Below are 17,426 nucleotides of genomic sequence, written 5' to 3' on the forward strand. Positions count from 1 at the left end.
TACATAAACTTATGTATTTTAAAAATCAAAAGAAAAGTTAATCGATGGAGCCTTGAGTGTTAAATGGAACGCATTTTCGCTTGATGCCCTCCATCAAAGTCTTTACAGTGTCATTCGCAGCTCCGGACAGTTTGGCGGGTTCAGGTCTTTTGGAACAAAATGGACAGATTGACCTCATACCACTCCAGGACACTTTTAGAATAGTGGCATGATGCCAAATCTGGCCGAAGTAGCGAAGCTTCGTCGTGCTGCTGCAAGAACGGCAAAAGGCGCTTCTCGAGGCACTCAGATTTGTAGATCTTGCCATTTACTGTGCCCTTCGTTACGAAAGGCGGCACGCCTCAGTCCGCAAGAGCAGATGCTTGTAGAGTTTCTGTGCCCAAGTTTTAGCCGTCGAGTGTTGCCGCTCATTGCGGTTTGTACCTTGTACCTTGTATGCAAGTAGTCCAGCTCTCTTCTTTACATTCTGGACGTAGCTCTGCGTCATGCCGACCTTTTTTTGCCCAATCAGGGCTTTAGACGTTGGGATTAGCTTTAATCATCCGCTTCACATTTCTCTCTGTCTTTTTGTTCTTCGGTCCCGATTTTCTTCCAGCTCCTTCGCCGTGGTCCAACGTCAACCACCTCAGGAACCGTTTCAACGCTCTGGATGGTAAATGTTCCACTTTTTTCCCAACTGCCGGTGCGACAGGTTAGGAAATTGCAGGTGTTTGGAAAGAATTTGTTTTCACGATTCGCGTTGGTTCACCTCCATTTTCGTTGAATCGAAAAAACACGACTTCGAGTATGACAGCATGTGAACAATACACGTCAATGAGAAAGTGTGCAAAATTTGGTTGATTTTTACCCAATGGTAAAAAAGTTGTGCCCTGCTGAATGCCTCGCAATAATTTCGTGTTCGCCCTTTACTCCAATCACTTTTATTGTAATTTCAGTTTTTGAACGGCTGTTCTTAACATAACTGTGTAAAGTTCTTTTTGATACAAATTAGATAAATTATTTTTTGTTTTTCTAAAACGTTTGCATTCTTTTCAAATAGTCAAGTAGAATATAAAGTTTTCGGAAGATCGACCCAAACAACATTGTTTAAGTAATTTTATTCAATTTTCATCACCTTTTATCTATTCATGAGTGCCAAGTCGACACGTTTCAAAAATCGCGTAATTTCTTTATATTAAACTTCATTAGATCATCATCATTAGATATATAAAAATCGACTCCTTTAACAGGTAACATAAATAGCTTTTTCATTTGGCTGAGCAAAGGTTACGACCTTCTCTGTTTGAATAATGAGATGTCAGCTGGATTCTAACATCAATAAATCTGTTATTGGAGTTATAAAAGTTTTAAGTTTAAACGACCATTCGCCGTGATTGAAATTATAAAATAAACCGGAAAAAGCATTGAATTTGCTCTCAACTTGATTATGTTTTTGTATTGATTTATTGGGTAATATTAATGAGCTTAGGGTGAAAAATTCATTGAATAAACACATTAAAATTAACAAAAATATGTTTTTTGCCTTTCTTTCAGAAAGGTATAGTTATCGGTCGATTTGGGAGATCATTAATTATGGGTCTTAGATATACCTTTATAGGTACCTATCGAATCAGCTCGTCGAGTTCAGATGATGTCTGTGTATTTGTGTGTATTGGTGTGATTTTTTGTAAACTTTTTTGCATGTTTTTGCGAAACTGGGCAGTACAATAAAAATGATTTTTGTCTTAAAAAATTTGTTTTTTTTTCTTCTTCGGTCTATAAAAAAAAGAAAAAATAACAAAATTGTTTGAAAATTAAATTTTCATAGTAATTATCATCAAATCATCACTCCTAAACACGTGTCAATTGGCCTTGCTAGCCAAAACCAGCAATCACTAAAATCAAGATTATCGTATATATGACGTCAAATTATACGTGACGTCATAGATACGCGCTTGCTATCCAAAAGTATGGACCTGTCGATGTGTGGAAGGGAGAACAGATATGCTTCACTCCCACTCAGGTTTGATGTCATCGTGACAGAAACCGTGTGGGAGGAAGACGACAGTTCAAATTTTCCCGGCCAATGGTTGTATTGTTTTCATTTTAATAGTTCAGATTGAAACCGAACCATTTCAAAAAAATTCGGAACCGAAGCTCCGAATTATTTAACATAAAAATGGTTTTCACCAAGGGGTACGACCCCGAAATTAATGAAGTCGTGGATGAGTACGTCATGCCCACACTGCATGGTACGAAAGCGATAGTAACTTCGGCCAACATTATATTCAGAAACAGATTGCTCTGAGAAGGGGAAAACAACACGGGTACGCGGACGATGTATGCACATCCTCTCATCTTCTCACGTGCCGTTCGTGCTCAGGAAGCTTCTTCCTAGGCACGAACGACAGGAGAGAATTTCGCCCGTGGAAGCAAATCTAATTAGACAAATGCTACTCAATCCTCTCGAGCTTTAAGCTCTCGGGCAAATTCCCTTTTCGTTCCCTTTTCTCTTCAGATCTAACGTTGCGCAATGAAAGCTTTTCGTTCGCATAGAAAAACCTGTGCAATTGTTGCGTTTTGTTGTTGGGGTTTGTGTCTGACGAAAACGGCTTGGGAGTCAATCCAAACAGTGGCGCCACCAAGTTCTCCATAGTAGTGTTTGAAGCATTTCGGATTTTTGTTTTGGAAAAGGCATACGCATTAACCATTTTGGCCAGGCTGGCCAAAAACAAATTAAACTAAATTGACAAAATTAACAAAACTGACAAAATTGACAAGATTGACAAAATCGCCAAAACTGAAAAAGTTGACAAAATTGGTGAGATTGACAAAATTGACAAGATTAACAAAATTGACAAAACCGACAAAATGACAAAATTGCCAAATTGACAAAACTGACAAACTTCACCAAATTGACAAAACTGACAAAATTGACAAAATTGACAATATCGACCATTTCGACAAAATCGACAATATTGACACAATTGACAAAATTGACAACATTCACAAGATTGACTTAATTGACAAACTTACAAAATTGACAAGATTGAAAAAAGTGATAAAATTAACAAAATTGACCAGTATGTGAAAACTGACAACATTCACCAATTTGACAAAAAAGACAAGATTTACAAAATTGACCAAATTGGCAAAACTGACAAAATTCACCAAATTGACAAAACTGACAAAATGACCAAATTGCCAAAATTGACAAGATTGACAAAATTCACAAAATAAACAAAACTAACAAGATTGACAAGACTGACAAAATTGACAAGATTGACTATTTCGACAAAATCGACAATATTGACACAATTGACAAAATTTACAAAACTGACAGAATTGACAAAATTTACATGATTGACAAAATTGCCAATATTGACAAAATTGACAAGTTTGTCACAATTGAGAAGATTGACCAAATTGACAAAATTTAGAAAATTGTAAACATTGACAAGATTGACAAAATTGACAAATCTGAACAAATTTGAAAAAATTGTTAAAATTGACAAAATTGATTAAATCGACAAAATCGTCAAAATTTACAGAAATCGCAAAATCACAATATTGATTGAATCGACGAAATTGAAAAATTTGACCAAATTGACAAAATTGACAAAATTGACAAGATTGACAAAATAGACCAAATTGACAAATTTTACAAAATTATTATAATTGACAAAAATGACAAAATTTATCAAATTGACAAATTTGAAAAAATTTACAGAATTGACAAAATTGACAAGATTGAACAAATTGACAAAACTGAATCAAATAAACAAAAATTACAAAACTTATAAAATCGACAAAATCGACAAAATTATCTAAACTAGCAAAATCCATAAAATTGACAATATTGATTAAATCGACAAAATTGGCAAATTTGACATTTTTGACAAATTTGACAAATTTGGCTAATTTGACAAATTTTATCTCCTATAGTTTTTTTTCATCCCCTATAGTTTATTCCGTTTGAGAGCTTCATTTAACGAAAATCATTTACAAAAGTGATTTTTGTAAACATTCTACCGTTATGGATTAAAACACGCAAAACAAATATGTTTTGAATCTGAAAGAAAGGCTCAAATCCACTGTTAAGTGTATTAAATCGGGTTTTTTTTTATTGCAACCCGATAAAAGGTCTCAAACATTCAGTCAGCGAAAGATTTTGTGGAGAAATGAATCCATCAGCGTGACTTAAAAATTCCAGGGAATAGATAAGATGCAAATTAATGTTGAGAAACATACGTAAGATGAATAAGATGAAGTGATACGAAGAGAATATACAACTAAAATAGATACCTACATATATAGATATACAGTAAGGGGTTTTTACGCGGTTTTCGGAAATCAACGCGGTTTTCAGATTTTACGCGATATTTGAGTTCTTTTCAAAGGAAAATACTTGGAATCTATTTGAGACCTGAGACCTGAGAGTTGAGACATGAGAAGTGAGAACTGAGACCCGAGACCTGAGACCTGACATCTGAGATACGAGACTTGAGACCTGAGACCTGAGCCCTTAGAGCTCAGACAAAAAACGTGAGACTTGCACCTGAGACATGGTCTTATATCTCATGTCTCCTGTCCCTAGTCTCTTGTCTCTTGTCTCTTGTCTCTTGTCTCATGTCTCAAGACTCAGGTCTCAGGTCCTCGGGAATTAACGCGGTTTTGTACGCGGATTTTTTTTACGCGGTACGTATTGTCGTATCCTACGACTTCCATCTGAATCGATCTTGGAGATTGATCTTTTTTTGAAGATCGGAAAATTCAGGGCTAAAAGCGGCCATGAGACAAAAAAGTAGGGGAAAATAGTAACTTTCAAATGAAATTAGGGCAAAATAAGTGACCACATCAACCCAAAGGTTTCATCAAAAGGGGCTTCAAAAATTTCAACCAATAAATAAAATAAATAAAATTTTAGAAAACAGCTTTTTATAAGGATTTATGAGCTCCTGGCAAATAAAAAATGTTTATCAAATACTCAAGGCAGGCATCAGACTAAGTCAATTTTGGATCATTTTTCTCAGGGAGTGATGTCTTAAAATTTTCGTTATGGCTCAAAATTCATCCAATTTTTTGTCGTATTTTAAAGAAAAGTTTTCTGAGTAAATCCTAATTTTCAGGATTGTATAGAAAAATTTTTCTCTTCAAAACAGACATGATCTTTCTTTCTACTCTGAAAGGCGTTTTATCGCTGTTGTGCTAGTTTATGAATTATTAAATAGAAATTTTTCCAATAAAGAACTTTGTCTAAGACCTTAGCTTCGTATCATTTAGTTACACGTTACATTACATTTTGAGCCAAAACAAAAAATTTTGGACCTCAGTGTTATGTCCTCTTTATCGTTCACAATTTAATAAAACACTTGTTATAAAACCAATGGAATCAGAGTTTCCGGCAGAGAATAAAACACGCGTATAAATCGGCTTCGTATCTAGTCACGGCTGAGATCAGAATGATCGTTTATTAATAATTCGAACACCATCACACATAGATCGGATCCGTAGAAGATCTCATCTTAAATGAGAATTTATAATAATTCATTTATGCATTTATCGGGACATGACCTCAGAAATTAACCCTCTAACAAGCCCATATGTGGTTTCGAATATGTTTTTTTTTTCATTTTTTAGCTTTATTCAGTACCTGCTTTAAAAAATTTCAAACTATTTTAATGCATCAAAAATACAATAAGCAATTATAAAACCTGTTATTGTTACAATTCAAACCATTTAAACTATTGTAAAAACAATTTCTTTTTTTTAATATTTTTTTTAGTAAGAGATCCGAAAAGTAATTTCCACCATAAAAAAAATGTTCAACGGATTCATAATTCAAACAGAAAAAAGGCTCAAAATCGACAGTTCAACATGACAGGCATGTTTTGAAGGACATAAGTAACTTGAGTAACTTGAAAATACGAATAATCGAGGCCGATCTGTAAAATTAAATTAAAACAAAAATGCAGAAGAAAATTTTAGGAGGTAATATGTAGTTATTTGTAAGTAAAATATTAAAACTAGTGCCTTTAGTGACCAAATTTCAAAAAAAGTAACTGGTGAGTGACTAGCTGAAAAAAGGGGCCAAAGTTACTAAAGAGTGACCAATTTCAAGCCCTGAAAATTTTAAATCTTGTAGGTCATTGACTTTCTGTCGATTAAGAATGGGCAAAAACAAAAATTTAAAAATACAAGCATAGCAATGGGGCTCCATAGCAAATAGCATTGGTCGAAATGAAAATATAAGTACAAAGACAATTGCACTTACCTCAATATCCTCGTCGTCTGAAGACTCGAAATCACTGTCCACTTCCACGTGCTCCTTAATCCCAGAATCACTTTCCGCATCGGAATCATCCCCTTCCATATCTTCCCCATCTTCTTCCCCTTCAACATCATCTTCCTCATCGTCGTCATCATCATCATCCGAATCACCCTCCACAAACTCCTCATCCATGTCCAACTCCCGCTGCACCTCATCATCGATCTCCATCTCCTTCTCCAGTTCTTCCTCCAGCTCACTGTCCGCTTCGGCCTCCTCATCCTCGACCTCTTCCGCTTCCAGCGCCTTGTTGAAGGCGGTCTGTGGGAAGTTGTAGATATCCTCGTAGGCGCCTTTCTTCAACCGCTCCAGCAGTTCTTTCTCGATAGCGTTATCGATCTTGGCCGCCACCAGAGCCTTCTGTTCCCGCCTCTTCTCCCTTCGCTCAATTTTGGTAGCCAACGGAACCAGCATCTTCTGACGGCGGAGCTTTAACTTTCGCATACGGATCAGATACTGGGTGATCTTTGTGAAACGCTGCTTGCACTTCAGCCGAACAAATCGATCCCAATAGAGAAGGTTTTCATTTATCTGATAGATGGCCTTCTCGAAGTTCCTACTCAGTTTGACCTTTTCCCAATGTTTAGCCGGGAAGGCATTCCTTTCGGCCGTTTTCATGTACAGGTAGATGATACCGTTCTCCTCCCGGATTGTGGCATACTGACTGTTGGCGATGGGGCAGGCCTTCCGGGAACACAACCCGGTTAAGCTGTACTCATTTCGGCAGAAGTTTTGCGTCTGTGTTTTGACCTGGTACGAGCAAAACTGCCGGCTTATGATGCTCCAAACGATCTGCGGAACCAACCCGGTTTGAGTGAGGTTAGACTTGGTACTTTTTTTTTTAAATATGTTTCTGACACTTACCTCGTCTTGCTGCATTCTGATTAATTTTTGTCACGAATAACGATCTTAAATTACAACTCTGGAGGTTGTAACTTTCTTTAGAATTTTGTATTTAATGTATTTAAAATTTAAAATTCACTTTGCAATCGGATACCGAACGTTGGAAACACCATGCGGGACTGCGCTTCATGCATGAAAACAAACAGTGACAGTTCTTCGAATCCAAACAAAAACATGCTGGAACTGACAGCATTGCAAAAGGCGTTAATTACCACAGGTAGTGTTGAACAGAAGTTCAACTTAAATGATTTGTTCACACTTGGTATAGAAGCACAATATTTTTTTAATAAAATTTATTAGATTAGAATTTATTAGATTTATTGATATTTACAATCATATGCAAATTTGAGCGAAACTGCAACTAACCTCTGGTTTAATATTTAATTTATATTAATGAATTTAGGAAAAACTTAAACGACAATATTTATTTGAAAACTACCCAGTTTTGTCACAGTTTTGTCAACTTTGAGACTATTTTCAATTTAAACAATTTTGAAAATTTTTACAAATTTGGATCTGTATTACAATATGGCAATTTTGACAATTCTGATAATTTTGACATTTTTGACAATTTTAAAAATATTGACGATTTGACCATTTTTGACAATCTTCACAATTTTGGCAATTTGACCAATTTTTGACATTTCTGCCAATTTTAACAATTTTGACAAAATTGATAATTTTGTCAATCTAAACAATATTTTCAATTTTGATAATTTTACAATTTTGACAATTCTGACAATTTTTACAAAAATGTCAATTTTGTCAATCTTCATTATATTTTCTATTTCTACCATTTCTACAATTTTCATCTTTCGAGAGTTTTGAAAATTTCGACAATTTTAACAATGTTGGCAAGTTGACAATTTCGACAGTTAAGACGTTTTTTACAAAATTTACAATTTAAACATTTTGGTAATATTTTCTATTTATACTGTTTTTACCATTTGTACCATTTCTACAATTTTGACAATTTTACAATTTCAGCAATTTTGACAACTTGACAAAATTTTTGTGTAATGCAAATAATGCTACTCCAATGTAATTGAATAATTCATAACGACAACCTTCTAATCAAAACGGTTTAAATTTTATGATTTGCCAAAATTGTCAAAATTATTAATTATTCGAAATTTTAACAATTTTGGCAAATTATACAATTTGAATTAATTTGATTAGGAGATTGTCGTTTTGGATCATTTAAATTTGCGCTTTCAGCCAATCCTTTTAAATTGACTTAAAATTTTCTATGATGAAATACTTTCTTCGAAAATCATTGCATTTCTGATAATTTAACTATTCAAAGATGTTTTAAAAATATTATAATTTGTGTTTGCAGAATTTGCAAAAAAAAATTGAAAGTTATTATAATTTAGGCACAAAGAACAGACGTACAAGCTCGAACAAAAAGTCCTCCAAAAAGTGTGTAAAATTTCAAATGTTGACATTCAAAAAATACGTTAGAAATTGACTTGAAATAGTGCCATCTACTGCGCCGTTCAAAAGTAAAAAATCAAATTTTCAGGTGGCCAGTTTTCGAAAAGTCCCAGCCAAAAATTGTTCAAAACTATCGTTGGAAATTTTACACAAGTTTCGTGAGCTAGCTTGTATGTCTGTTCTCTGTGATTTAGTTATCTTTTAACCCATTTGATGTTTTCAACTTTCCAGTTATTAAAATACAAACAAAATTTAAAAAAAATATGAAATTCTTAAAGAATAAGTTTCTTCTCTTCTTACTTTAAAGTTTAGATTCCTGTTAATTGTAATAGTTTTGCATTATTGAAATAATTGAGTTCATAATAAAAAAAATTTAAAACTATAAATAAAAGGCTTTTGAGTCCACCCCTGCGCATGCTGGCAATCTCCAGAGGTGCCAGGTGTCCTGATTTATCAGGATTTGTCCTGATTTTTGAGAGACCGTCCTGATTTTTCAAAAATGGTCGAGTTGTCCTGATTTTTGAAAGTTTGTCCCTAAAATGTCCTGATTTGTCCTGATTTTCATAAAAAAAATCCTAAATATGGTCGAATTTGTAGTTATACTATGATAAAATCGAAAAAACAGGTTTTAAAATAGATAAACCCATTTAACAGATGGTAATCTTCGATTCAGATGATATTTGAATGGTGTTTTTCGATATGAACTACATGCCAGCAAACAAGCTGCATACTGTTGTTGCATAAATCAAGGCGTTTACAGCACCTGCTTTGCGCCTTTATTTATGCAATTTAAGCAGAAATCCTAATTATTTTCATGAATCAAGAGGTGTCCTGAAAAATCCTAATTTTTAACTTCGCGTTGTCCTGATTTTTGACGAAACCACCTGGCACCCCTGAATCTCACAGCATTTCCGTTTAAGATTCGTTGGCATCCCTACGGCGAGAAGCATTCAAAAATGACGAAACAAAACAAATCCAATTGAAAGCAAAAATGTACAATAAAATAATATTTTAATTTATTACAATATACTCATATTAAGTACAAGTACAAGTAAAATATGTTTTGTTTGAATAGATCAGGCTAAAAATTGAATCATTCGATTTCTATAAGATTTTTTTCGGTAATATTAAAGTGATTATAAAGGCACTGTTCATGGAAGCCGCATGTGTTTTGAATTCAAATAATCGCGGTGTTTTTGTGTGATATCATTGTGTTCAAATAAATCCGCTTTCTTTTATGGGAATTCCAATAAAATTTACAGAGTAATCTCGTTATTGTGATAAAAACGCAATCATCATTAATTTGATTTTAAAAGGTATCAGATTTTACATTATTCTCTTTGAGTGTAACATCGGAATTTGGAGAAGAATCTTTCCATACACCGAAACTGATAAGGACTGATTCATATGTAAGTATCTTCCCTTCATTCATTGTTAGGCTCTTATAAATCGGGGGATAACTTCTTATCATATCACTGGTGTCGGATTGATTGGCCTCAAAAAGCCATTTGTTATCTGTCATCTTGCCTTATTGGTCTTACATTTTTTCTCAATCGAGTTTGGTTGGACACCGAATTTGAATTCGGTAAGTGTCGATCCATAGAAGGTTTTCGGATAAGTGTTCTGAAATCGATTCTTAATTTAAAGAGAAATTCAACAAAATTCCTTTTGAAAGTGTACCTTCAAACCTAATTCATAGAATTTATGAAAATTCTAAGATTTTCAATCTTCTTTTATTAGTTCTGGGAGAATCTTCTTTCAAGATTGGAATGAGTTTCAATTTTCAATATATAAATTATTTTTTTACTAAAGCACAATTATTTACTTACATAAAATTCATTAGAAGCTGTACATATTTAATAATGTAATGTAATAATGAATCAGTGAGAAAATTGAAATAAATTCACAGATCAGACAAAAAATTTTAATAGATTGGTATTCTCAAAAGTAGGACGAATAAATTGAGAAAAAAAAGTTGAACATGTGTCTTCAATCGACCTTGACCTTAAAATCTTCCGAGAAAGTAACAAAAAAAATCAATTCAATTCATCAACAGAACACCTAGTCGTTTGAGGTATTATTTGCCACTTAGCCCCACAATTGTGCAAAGAAATGGCCTCGATTGGTTCGATTGTCACGGTCAATGATCTACATATTTGCGCCGAGATTCGGGCTGATGCTGATTTTCTCAGTTAGTATCGCGCGTGAGTTTCTGCGCTTAAGTTGGAAAAAATGTCTCGAGCCGGTGGTGGTCGCTTACTGGCCCTAAGCTTATTGGTTCTGCTTTGCTGTCTTTCCAGCTGTCACGGGGCCAAGAATCGGAACCGTATGTACTCGCTCGCTTCCAGGATGTCCAGGCAAATCTTTTTGATGTCCTCATCGGCCGTCTACGGTTATGAGTATCTGCAGCACGCCGAGAAGGACATGATCGAGTATTTTAGGAAGTAAGTTGGGTCAGAAGCGAAATTCCCCTCTCTAGAAATTCAATACAATTTTGTCCTTCGTCCAGGAACAACGTGTACAGGGTCTTGTTTATCCCGTATGCCCTGAAAAACCATGAAGCATACACCGAAAAAGTTGGCTCAGTTTTACGACGATGGGGATTCGAATGCGAAGGTATCCACCGGAAGCCAAACCCGGTGCAGGCCATCAATGAAGCTCAGGCCATCTACATTGGGGGCGGCAACACCTTCCTTCTCCTAAAAACTCTCTACGACAACAACCTTATTGAGCCAATCCGAGAACGGGTTATGAACCATCACATACCGTACATTGGTAGTTCAGCCGGAACTAACGTGGCCACCCGAAGCATTCAAACCACAAACGATATGCCCATCATCTATCCGCCGAGCTTCGACGGCCTTCGATTGGTTCCCTTCAACATCAATCCGCACTACCTGGATCCGGAGGAGGGCGGCAAGCACAAAGGTGAAACAAGGGAGGAACGCATTTCGCAGTTTCACGAGCTGAACGATGCTCCGGTGCTGGGCTTGAGGGAGGGTTGTACCATGGTTGTGGATGGTGAGAAGGCAACCCTAATTGGTTCCTACGGAGCTCGGCTGTTCCGGAAGGGAAGGGAACCAGAGGAGCTGAAGATTGGAGCCGACGTGAGCTTCCTACTGGAGGGGAATTAGGAAAAAAAAACAGAAAATTGATTTTATTTTGAAAAATATTATTTTAGGATAAAAAACCAAAATGTGGCCTGGATAAAAATTCAAAGTTAAATCTGTATATTTGAGTAACTCTAAAGTATTAAATAAATATTTTGATTTATATATCTATCTCGTTCTTATTACCGTGAACGACCCCAATTCTGCGCAATTAGGGATTTTTTAAATGTATTAAGTTATAAAAAATTTACCTTAAAATGAATTTCCTCAAAATTTTGTGTATCGTTGGGCTAACTAACAAACTTAACTGTCAAAATAATAAGAGCTCAATTTTGAAGCAAAAATGTGGCCCTTATTCTACGCACTATTTTTTTTGTTCCTAATTCTGCGTATATGTCCCATATTCTGCGCACCCTAAAATAACCAATATACTATTCCGTACTGGTAAGCTAAACATTTAATTTAATTAAAAAGTGTTAAAAATATGTGTTTGCAATTGCTTATGGAAAATTATCTTATTTTAACTCGAATAACGCAACTAAGCAGGTTTGAAGACGTAATTTTCAGTTTATAATGAAACAGTTATTTTAAAAATTTTAATTTTTTTTCAAAAAGATTATGCAAATTTTTACAAACTTTGCTATTTTATTTGCCGTCTAAAATAACACAATGATAGGTACGTAATGATACCTAATTCTGCAATCGTTAGGAAATAGTTGGCAAATTCTGCTGTCATGTTGCTGTAAGATGCCTTATTTTAGTGTTAGTTTGACAAAATTAATACCTTTATGAAACTTTTTTTTTCTAACCCTTAAAATGTGTTACCAAATTATGCTCACTTTCACCTAAGTATTCACATCTACCTGTAAATTTGGTACATAACTGACGTACGTAGGGCAAATTTTTGTTGTATTCTTCAATCGTTGGAAGTTTGCTGGATTAGTTTATAAACCGAACGGTATTCTTTTGGGTTCCAGGTTTTGATGTGTTTCCGGTTTCCGTTTATATTTCACTTAACTTAATAGTCTCGACTGGTTTGTTTTCCTTTTCTTATTCATCTAGAAACATCATTAGTTTTGTATTTCGCTCGGTTCCCGTTTTTTTCAGCATGAAGTTGCTAATTTTTAAGCATTGCTAGTCAGTCAAAGGATTTCGCAGTGATCTTGATGCAGATTGAATAAATAATGTTGTAGTGTTGTTCGTGGGGGTTAAGGAGTTCTCCTTGATGAAGAAGTTCACCAAGCCACCTTAACCAGGCGAACGTCCTCTTCAAAAAGTCGTTCTACAACCTACCACCAGAGGGTAACGAGAAGATGTGAGACGTAAACGCAGAGCGAAGAGGCGAAATCCACTGCAGAGCGAGGCGCAAAAGAATACGAAACGAGGCCACCCCGCAGTTTCGGGTTTAAGAAAGCCACTAGCACAGTGAGACTCCTGTTACAATGGCTAGCTCAGTCGTCGTTAGGCACAGGGTCGGCTTTACCTACCTGAGGTGAAAATCACGATTCCCAGAGTGAAGCGGAACAAGTTAGGAAGGCCAATGAACCGGGGATTTCGGGCATGCATACATAAGACATTTTATGTAGGTTCAATGGTTTTCTATGTTTTGGGAAAGGGGTATAGGAACATGTAACCAGTAAGTCCAACGGCGCGAGGAGAAAGTCGGGTGTCGATACGACGTCCGCCGGTTGGAGAATCCAGAGGTGATAAGGGCATACGTTGAACAACTAGAATCCCGAGCCTCGGAATTGTCGACAGACGGAACAGTCGAAGAACAGTGGTGTGGAATCAAGAACGCCTTTATCAAGACTCTTGGTAAAGCTTGTGGAAAAAGAAGTGAATGGACTTGAACCCGCAATCTCCGCGGAGATTTTTCCAGCAGCGTTCTATTCATCCGTTCTGCTACACTGTTGGGTTGTGGGGTGTAGAAATCGGTGAATTCGATTGAAATGCCTTCTTGACGACACATCTTCTAGAACTTGTAGCTAGCGTACTCACCGCCACCGTCGCACCTCAACCTGGCAATTTTCGATCCAAAATAGGCCGTCACTTTCGCTCGGTACTCCAGAAATTTTTCGAAAACCTCGTCCTTCGCTTCCAACAGGTAAAGCACCGTGAAGTGTTTGAAATCATCCACAAACGACAGAAAATAACGTTTTCGGTTTCATATACTTGGGTTGAATGGCCCACATACGTCCGTATGAACCAAATCCAGCGGTCTTCTAGATTTTGGTTCGTCAACCTTGACAAACGGTAATCGTGAAAATTTTCTAGCAACGCAAGCTTCACAAACGGTGTTCAGTTTCGCTTTGGGTATCGTCTTCTTCGAAATGACCATCTCATTGGACCACAGCTTCTGTAGATTCGCAACACCAAGGTGACCAAATCGTTGATGCAACAAGCCAATATTGTCTGCTTTAGCCAACATTGGATTCGAATTCGGCTGTGGCATGTAGATGTCCAGGTTGTACAACGATCGACCTCGCCTTCCGGTAGCAAATAAATTTCCGTTCTTCTCGATTCTGACCATTGAAAATCGTCACCTTGAATCCTTCTTTGATGACAACGGTTTCTGCTCGCAGCATAATCCGCTTGCATGCACTGACCACTTTTGGTAACGATGATTTGAATCGGTTCCGATAACTTTTGCAGTTCTACAAAATAGGCCTCGAAGTTTAACATATGGTTTGTGGCTTTTCCACCACTCGATGCCAGAAAAGTAATATCTGTCTCCACAACAACATGAGCTTTGCCTTTCTGCTTCGACCAGCGTCTTTCTTGAAAACTGAACGCTCTTTCCAGTCCGCAGGTTTCTCCTTACAGTCATCCCGATTGTGTCCCGACTGACCACAGCTATAGCATTTGAAGATGAACTTTTTGCTGACAAATGCCGACACGGTCCCTCCAGATGCCTTGCCCATGTTCTTGTTGACACCCCAAGTCTCCTCCTCCAACTAGCGTGTTCTAACGAATCCTAGGTTAAGCCTCGCAAGTACCACAGTATCCAGGGCGGTCACCAATGCCTCGTAGGATGGAGGGAGGGTCAGCAGCAAATAAAAAATAGCATCTTGTTCGTCGATTTTTGCTCCACTCGCCATCAAATCTCGCAAAACCTTGTCGAATTCCAGTAGGTGGCTTCGGATCTCAATATCTTCATGTAGCTTCATCGTCAGTAGTTTCCGACGGAGAAAAATTTGGCTGCCGATACCTTTCCATTGGAACGTATTCTTCAGGGTAGTCCACATATCTTTTGCAGAACGCTTGTCCTTGTTCCTTTGCATACGGTTCCTCACTTGCGCAACGTTCTACGCAGTCCATGAGACCCTTCTCTTCCAACAGGATTTGCATCTGGAACAACCAATTATTTTCCAAACATTCCGTTCTTCGTTAGTGATCAAGACTAACTTGGTTTCTCTAACAGTTGGCACGTGGGTAGATGTCGACTTATCCACAGGCGGTGACGATGAACAGCGGCGGTGGGATACCGCGTTGGGAGATGACTTGGCGATGGGTATCCCCGACATGTAGAGCTGCGGGTGCCCCGTGAAGAGTGCGATCCCCAGGGCGGTCTTAACTGGTGTAGTTAAGCACGTGTTCGGCAACAAAGGGTGAGAGCCAGCGTCGAGTACCTGGAACGGTACGTTAACACTCGGATGTATCGGGAACGGAATACAGGAACCGGATATACGTCCTCTTAGCGCAGCTACTAGTAGATCCGACGCTACCTAACATTGGATGCATGGAGCTACCGCTGACCCAGGTTGCTAAGTGCTAACAGGTTTCGTCTCAATTCGCGTCTGCTCGCTTTAAGGGAATCCAAAAACTCCTCGTGTCTTTGTCGGCGTTCGGTCAGCCAGTCGAGCGCTCTCGCAGACATCACAATCATACTGCGCGACTTTTTTCCAACCTTTTCACCATCCGCTGTCATCCGTAGTTCGGGATAGGAATAAGGAACGAAGGACCTTGGAGTCCAACACGAAAATTTGCTCTAGTTTCCAGTACAGGGGCCCCACAATGTTCTTGTTACGGAGCGTCTGTAACACTCCACGAACATCGACCACCAACAGCCGGCGTTACTTACCTCGGTACCTGGTTCAGCACCCAAGGTGGGGCCAAGAACGTCATAACCAAACCAATTTCTTACCGTCCGAGGACCAGCCGTGCCCGGTTCAGCATCCAAAGTGGGACCGGACACAACCGTCAAGATCCTGCCGATCTCCAAGTTATCGACTAGGAACCCGAGCTCGACGACCGCACCCAAATAGCGAAGTTAGATAAGTTAAAAAGTGGTGCGTGAAAAACCTGCAAAATTTTAATAAACGGTACCATTATCACTGAGGAGTTTTACCTTAGTCCTCCCGAACTTCCCTGCTACATAGAATTCAAATGTACCCATGGTTAGAAAGAAAGATGTCAGATCTTCAGCACGGCTTTTTGAAAAAGCGTTCAACAGTGACGAACTGGGCGGAATTCGTTTCTAGAACTACTCAATCGATGATGCAGGGATCACAAGTTGATACCATATATACCGACATGTCAAAGACTTTTGACGTGATCGACATTAATGCTCTGCTGTCAGTTCTATGTAGAAACGGAATTACCGGTACTTGCCTGCAGTGGATTGGTTCATACCTAACAGAAAGAGTACAATTCATGAAGCTTGGGAATGGGAGATCCAGCGTATTCTCGGTTAACAGTGGTGTACCACAAGGGAGTCACTTGGGACCCCTTCTTTTCATCACTGTTATGAACGAGTTTCCCGCAGTGTTGAGTGACGTGTACGTTTTGATATACGCAGATGATCTGAAAATGTTCCTTCCAGTTCGAAACCCCAAGGATTGCTTACATATTGCATGAATACACTCAGAAAAATACTATTATACATGCCATAAGATTCTCTTATGAAGTGGCGCCATAAGAAAAATCAATGAAATTCATAAGATTATCTTATGACCCGAATGAATTCTGCAGATGAACACCTACTTCAATGAGAGGTTGTTGCTTTTCATAAGAGGTTCTTATAAAAACAGGGATATGTCACATTGATGCGAAAAATTCAAAACAATTGATGTTAAAAATTTATTTTATTGTTCGGCTAATTTGTTTGGTACATACATTATGGTCACCACCAGCAGCACATCAATACCCGGTTCCACCGGTTCCGGTTTGTTCGGTCGCATACGGTCCTTTGACCTTGGGTTTTTCCTGTTCAACGTGCTGAAAAGTAAACAAAAAACAACTTTAATGTTTTCAAATATGTTAAACGATCACTAAAAATAAACTTCATTTCAAACTTACCATTTAGAACAATAAAATTAATAATTCTACAACTGCGTTTGGCGATTGAAAAATGACTGATGGAATCGATGTGTTCACTATTTTTCCTCAATACCGTTTCTTCTATTTTTCATAAGAACTTCGTATGAAAATTGAAAGAATTTCATAAGACTCTCATGAAAAATTAGTTTGGACGCAAAAAAGGGGCTCTTAAGATGTTTCTTATGAAAATTATAATAAGAATTTGCCTGAGTGTATCGTTTAGAAAACAGTAGTTGCTAGAAAATCGTCGGTGAAGGACCTAGGCGTTGAGTTGGATGCGGAACTCAGTTTTTCAAAACATATTGAACAAGTCGTTGCCAAAACAAACTCCATGTACGGTATGGTAAGTA

The 17,426-nt window shown here is 37.4% G+C and overlaps 2 protein-coding genes across 4 annotated transcripts in view; one reads left to right on the plus strand and one right to left on the minus strand.

Moving 5' to 3' along the window:
• The window catches only part of LOC129756640 (protein MAK16 homolog B), a 30,225-nt gene extending 22,877 nt beyond the window's left edge, over nt 1-7,348 (minus strand). The window contains exons 1-2 of the mRNA XM_055753565.1: nt 7,172-7,348; nt 6,254-7,099 (exon numbers count right to left, since the gene is read on the minus strand). Of these exons, the coding sequence (XP_055609540.1) occupies nt 6,254-7,099; nt 7,172-7,186 (861 nt within the window). The 5' untranslated portion in view covers nt 7,187-7,348. The remainder of the gene's footprint in view (nt 1-6,253; nt 7,100-7,171) is intronic.
• A 2,498-nt stretch (nt 7,349-9,846) lies between these two features.
• On the plus strand, nt 9,847-11,922 carry LOC129757513 (probable alpha-aspartyl dipeptidase). Of its 3 annotated transcripts, none has more exons than XM_055754787.1 (3): nt 9,847-10,056; nt 10,948-11,091; nt 11,157-11,922. In XM_055754787.1, exons 2-3 carry the CDS (start codon nt 10,976-10,978, stop codon nt 11,779-11,781), a joined length of 741 nt encoding a protein of 246 aa, XP_055610762.1. In that variant the 5' UTR covers nt 9,847-10,056; nt 10,948-10,975; the 3' UTR covers nt 11,782-11,922. The 3 variants fall into 3 exon arrangements, with proteins under 3 accessions (XP_055610762.1, XP_055610770.1, XP_055610755.1); XM_055754795.1 differs by lacking the exon at nt 9,847-10,056 and adding an exon at nt 10,212-10,232; XM_055754780.1 differs by lacking the exon at nt 9,847-10,056 and having other exon boundaries at nt 10,845-11,091.
• The last annotated feature ends 5,504 nt before the right edge of the window (nt 11,923-17,426 follow it).

Source organism: Uranotaenia lowii, chromosome 1 (genome assembly GCF_029784155.1).
Source record: "Uranotaenia lowii strain MFRU-FL chromosome 1, ASM2978415v1, whole genome shotgun sequence".
Lineage (NCBI taxonomy): Eukaryota > Metazoa > Arthropoda > Insecta > Diptera > Culicidae > Uranotaenia > Uranotaenia lowii.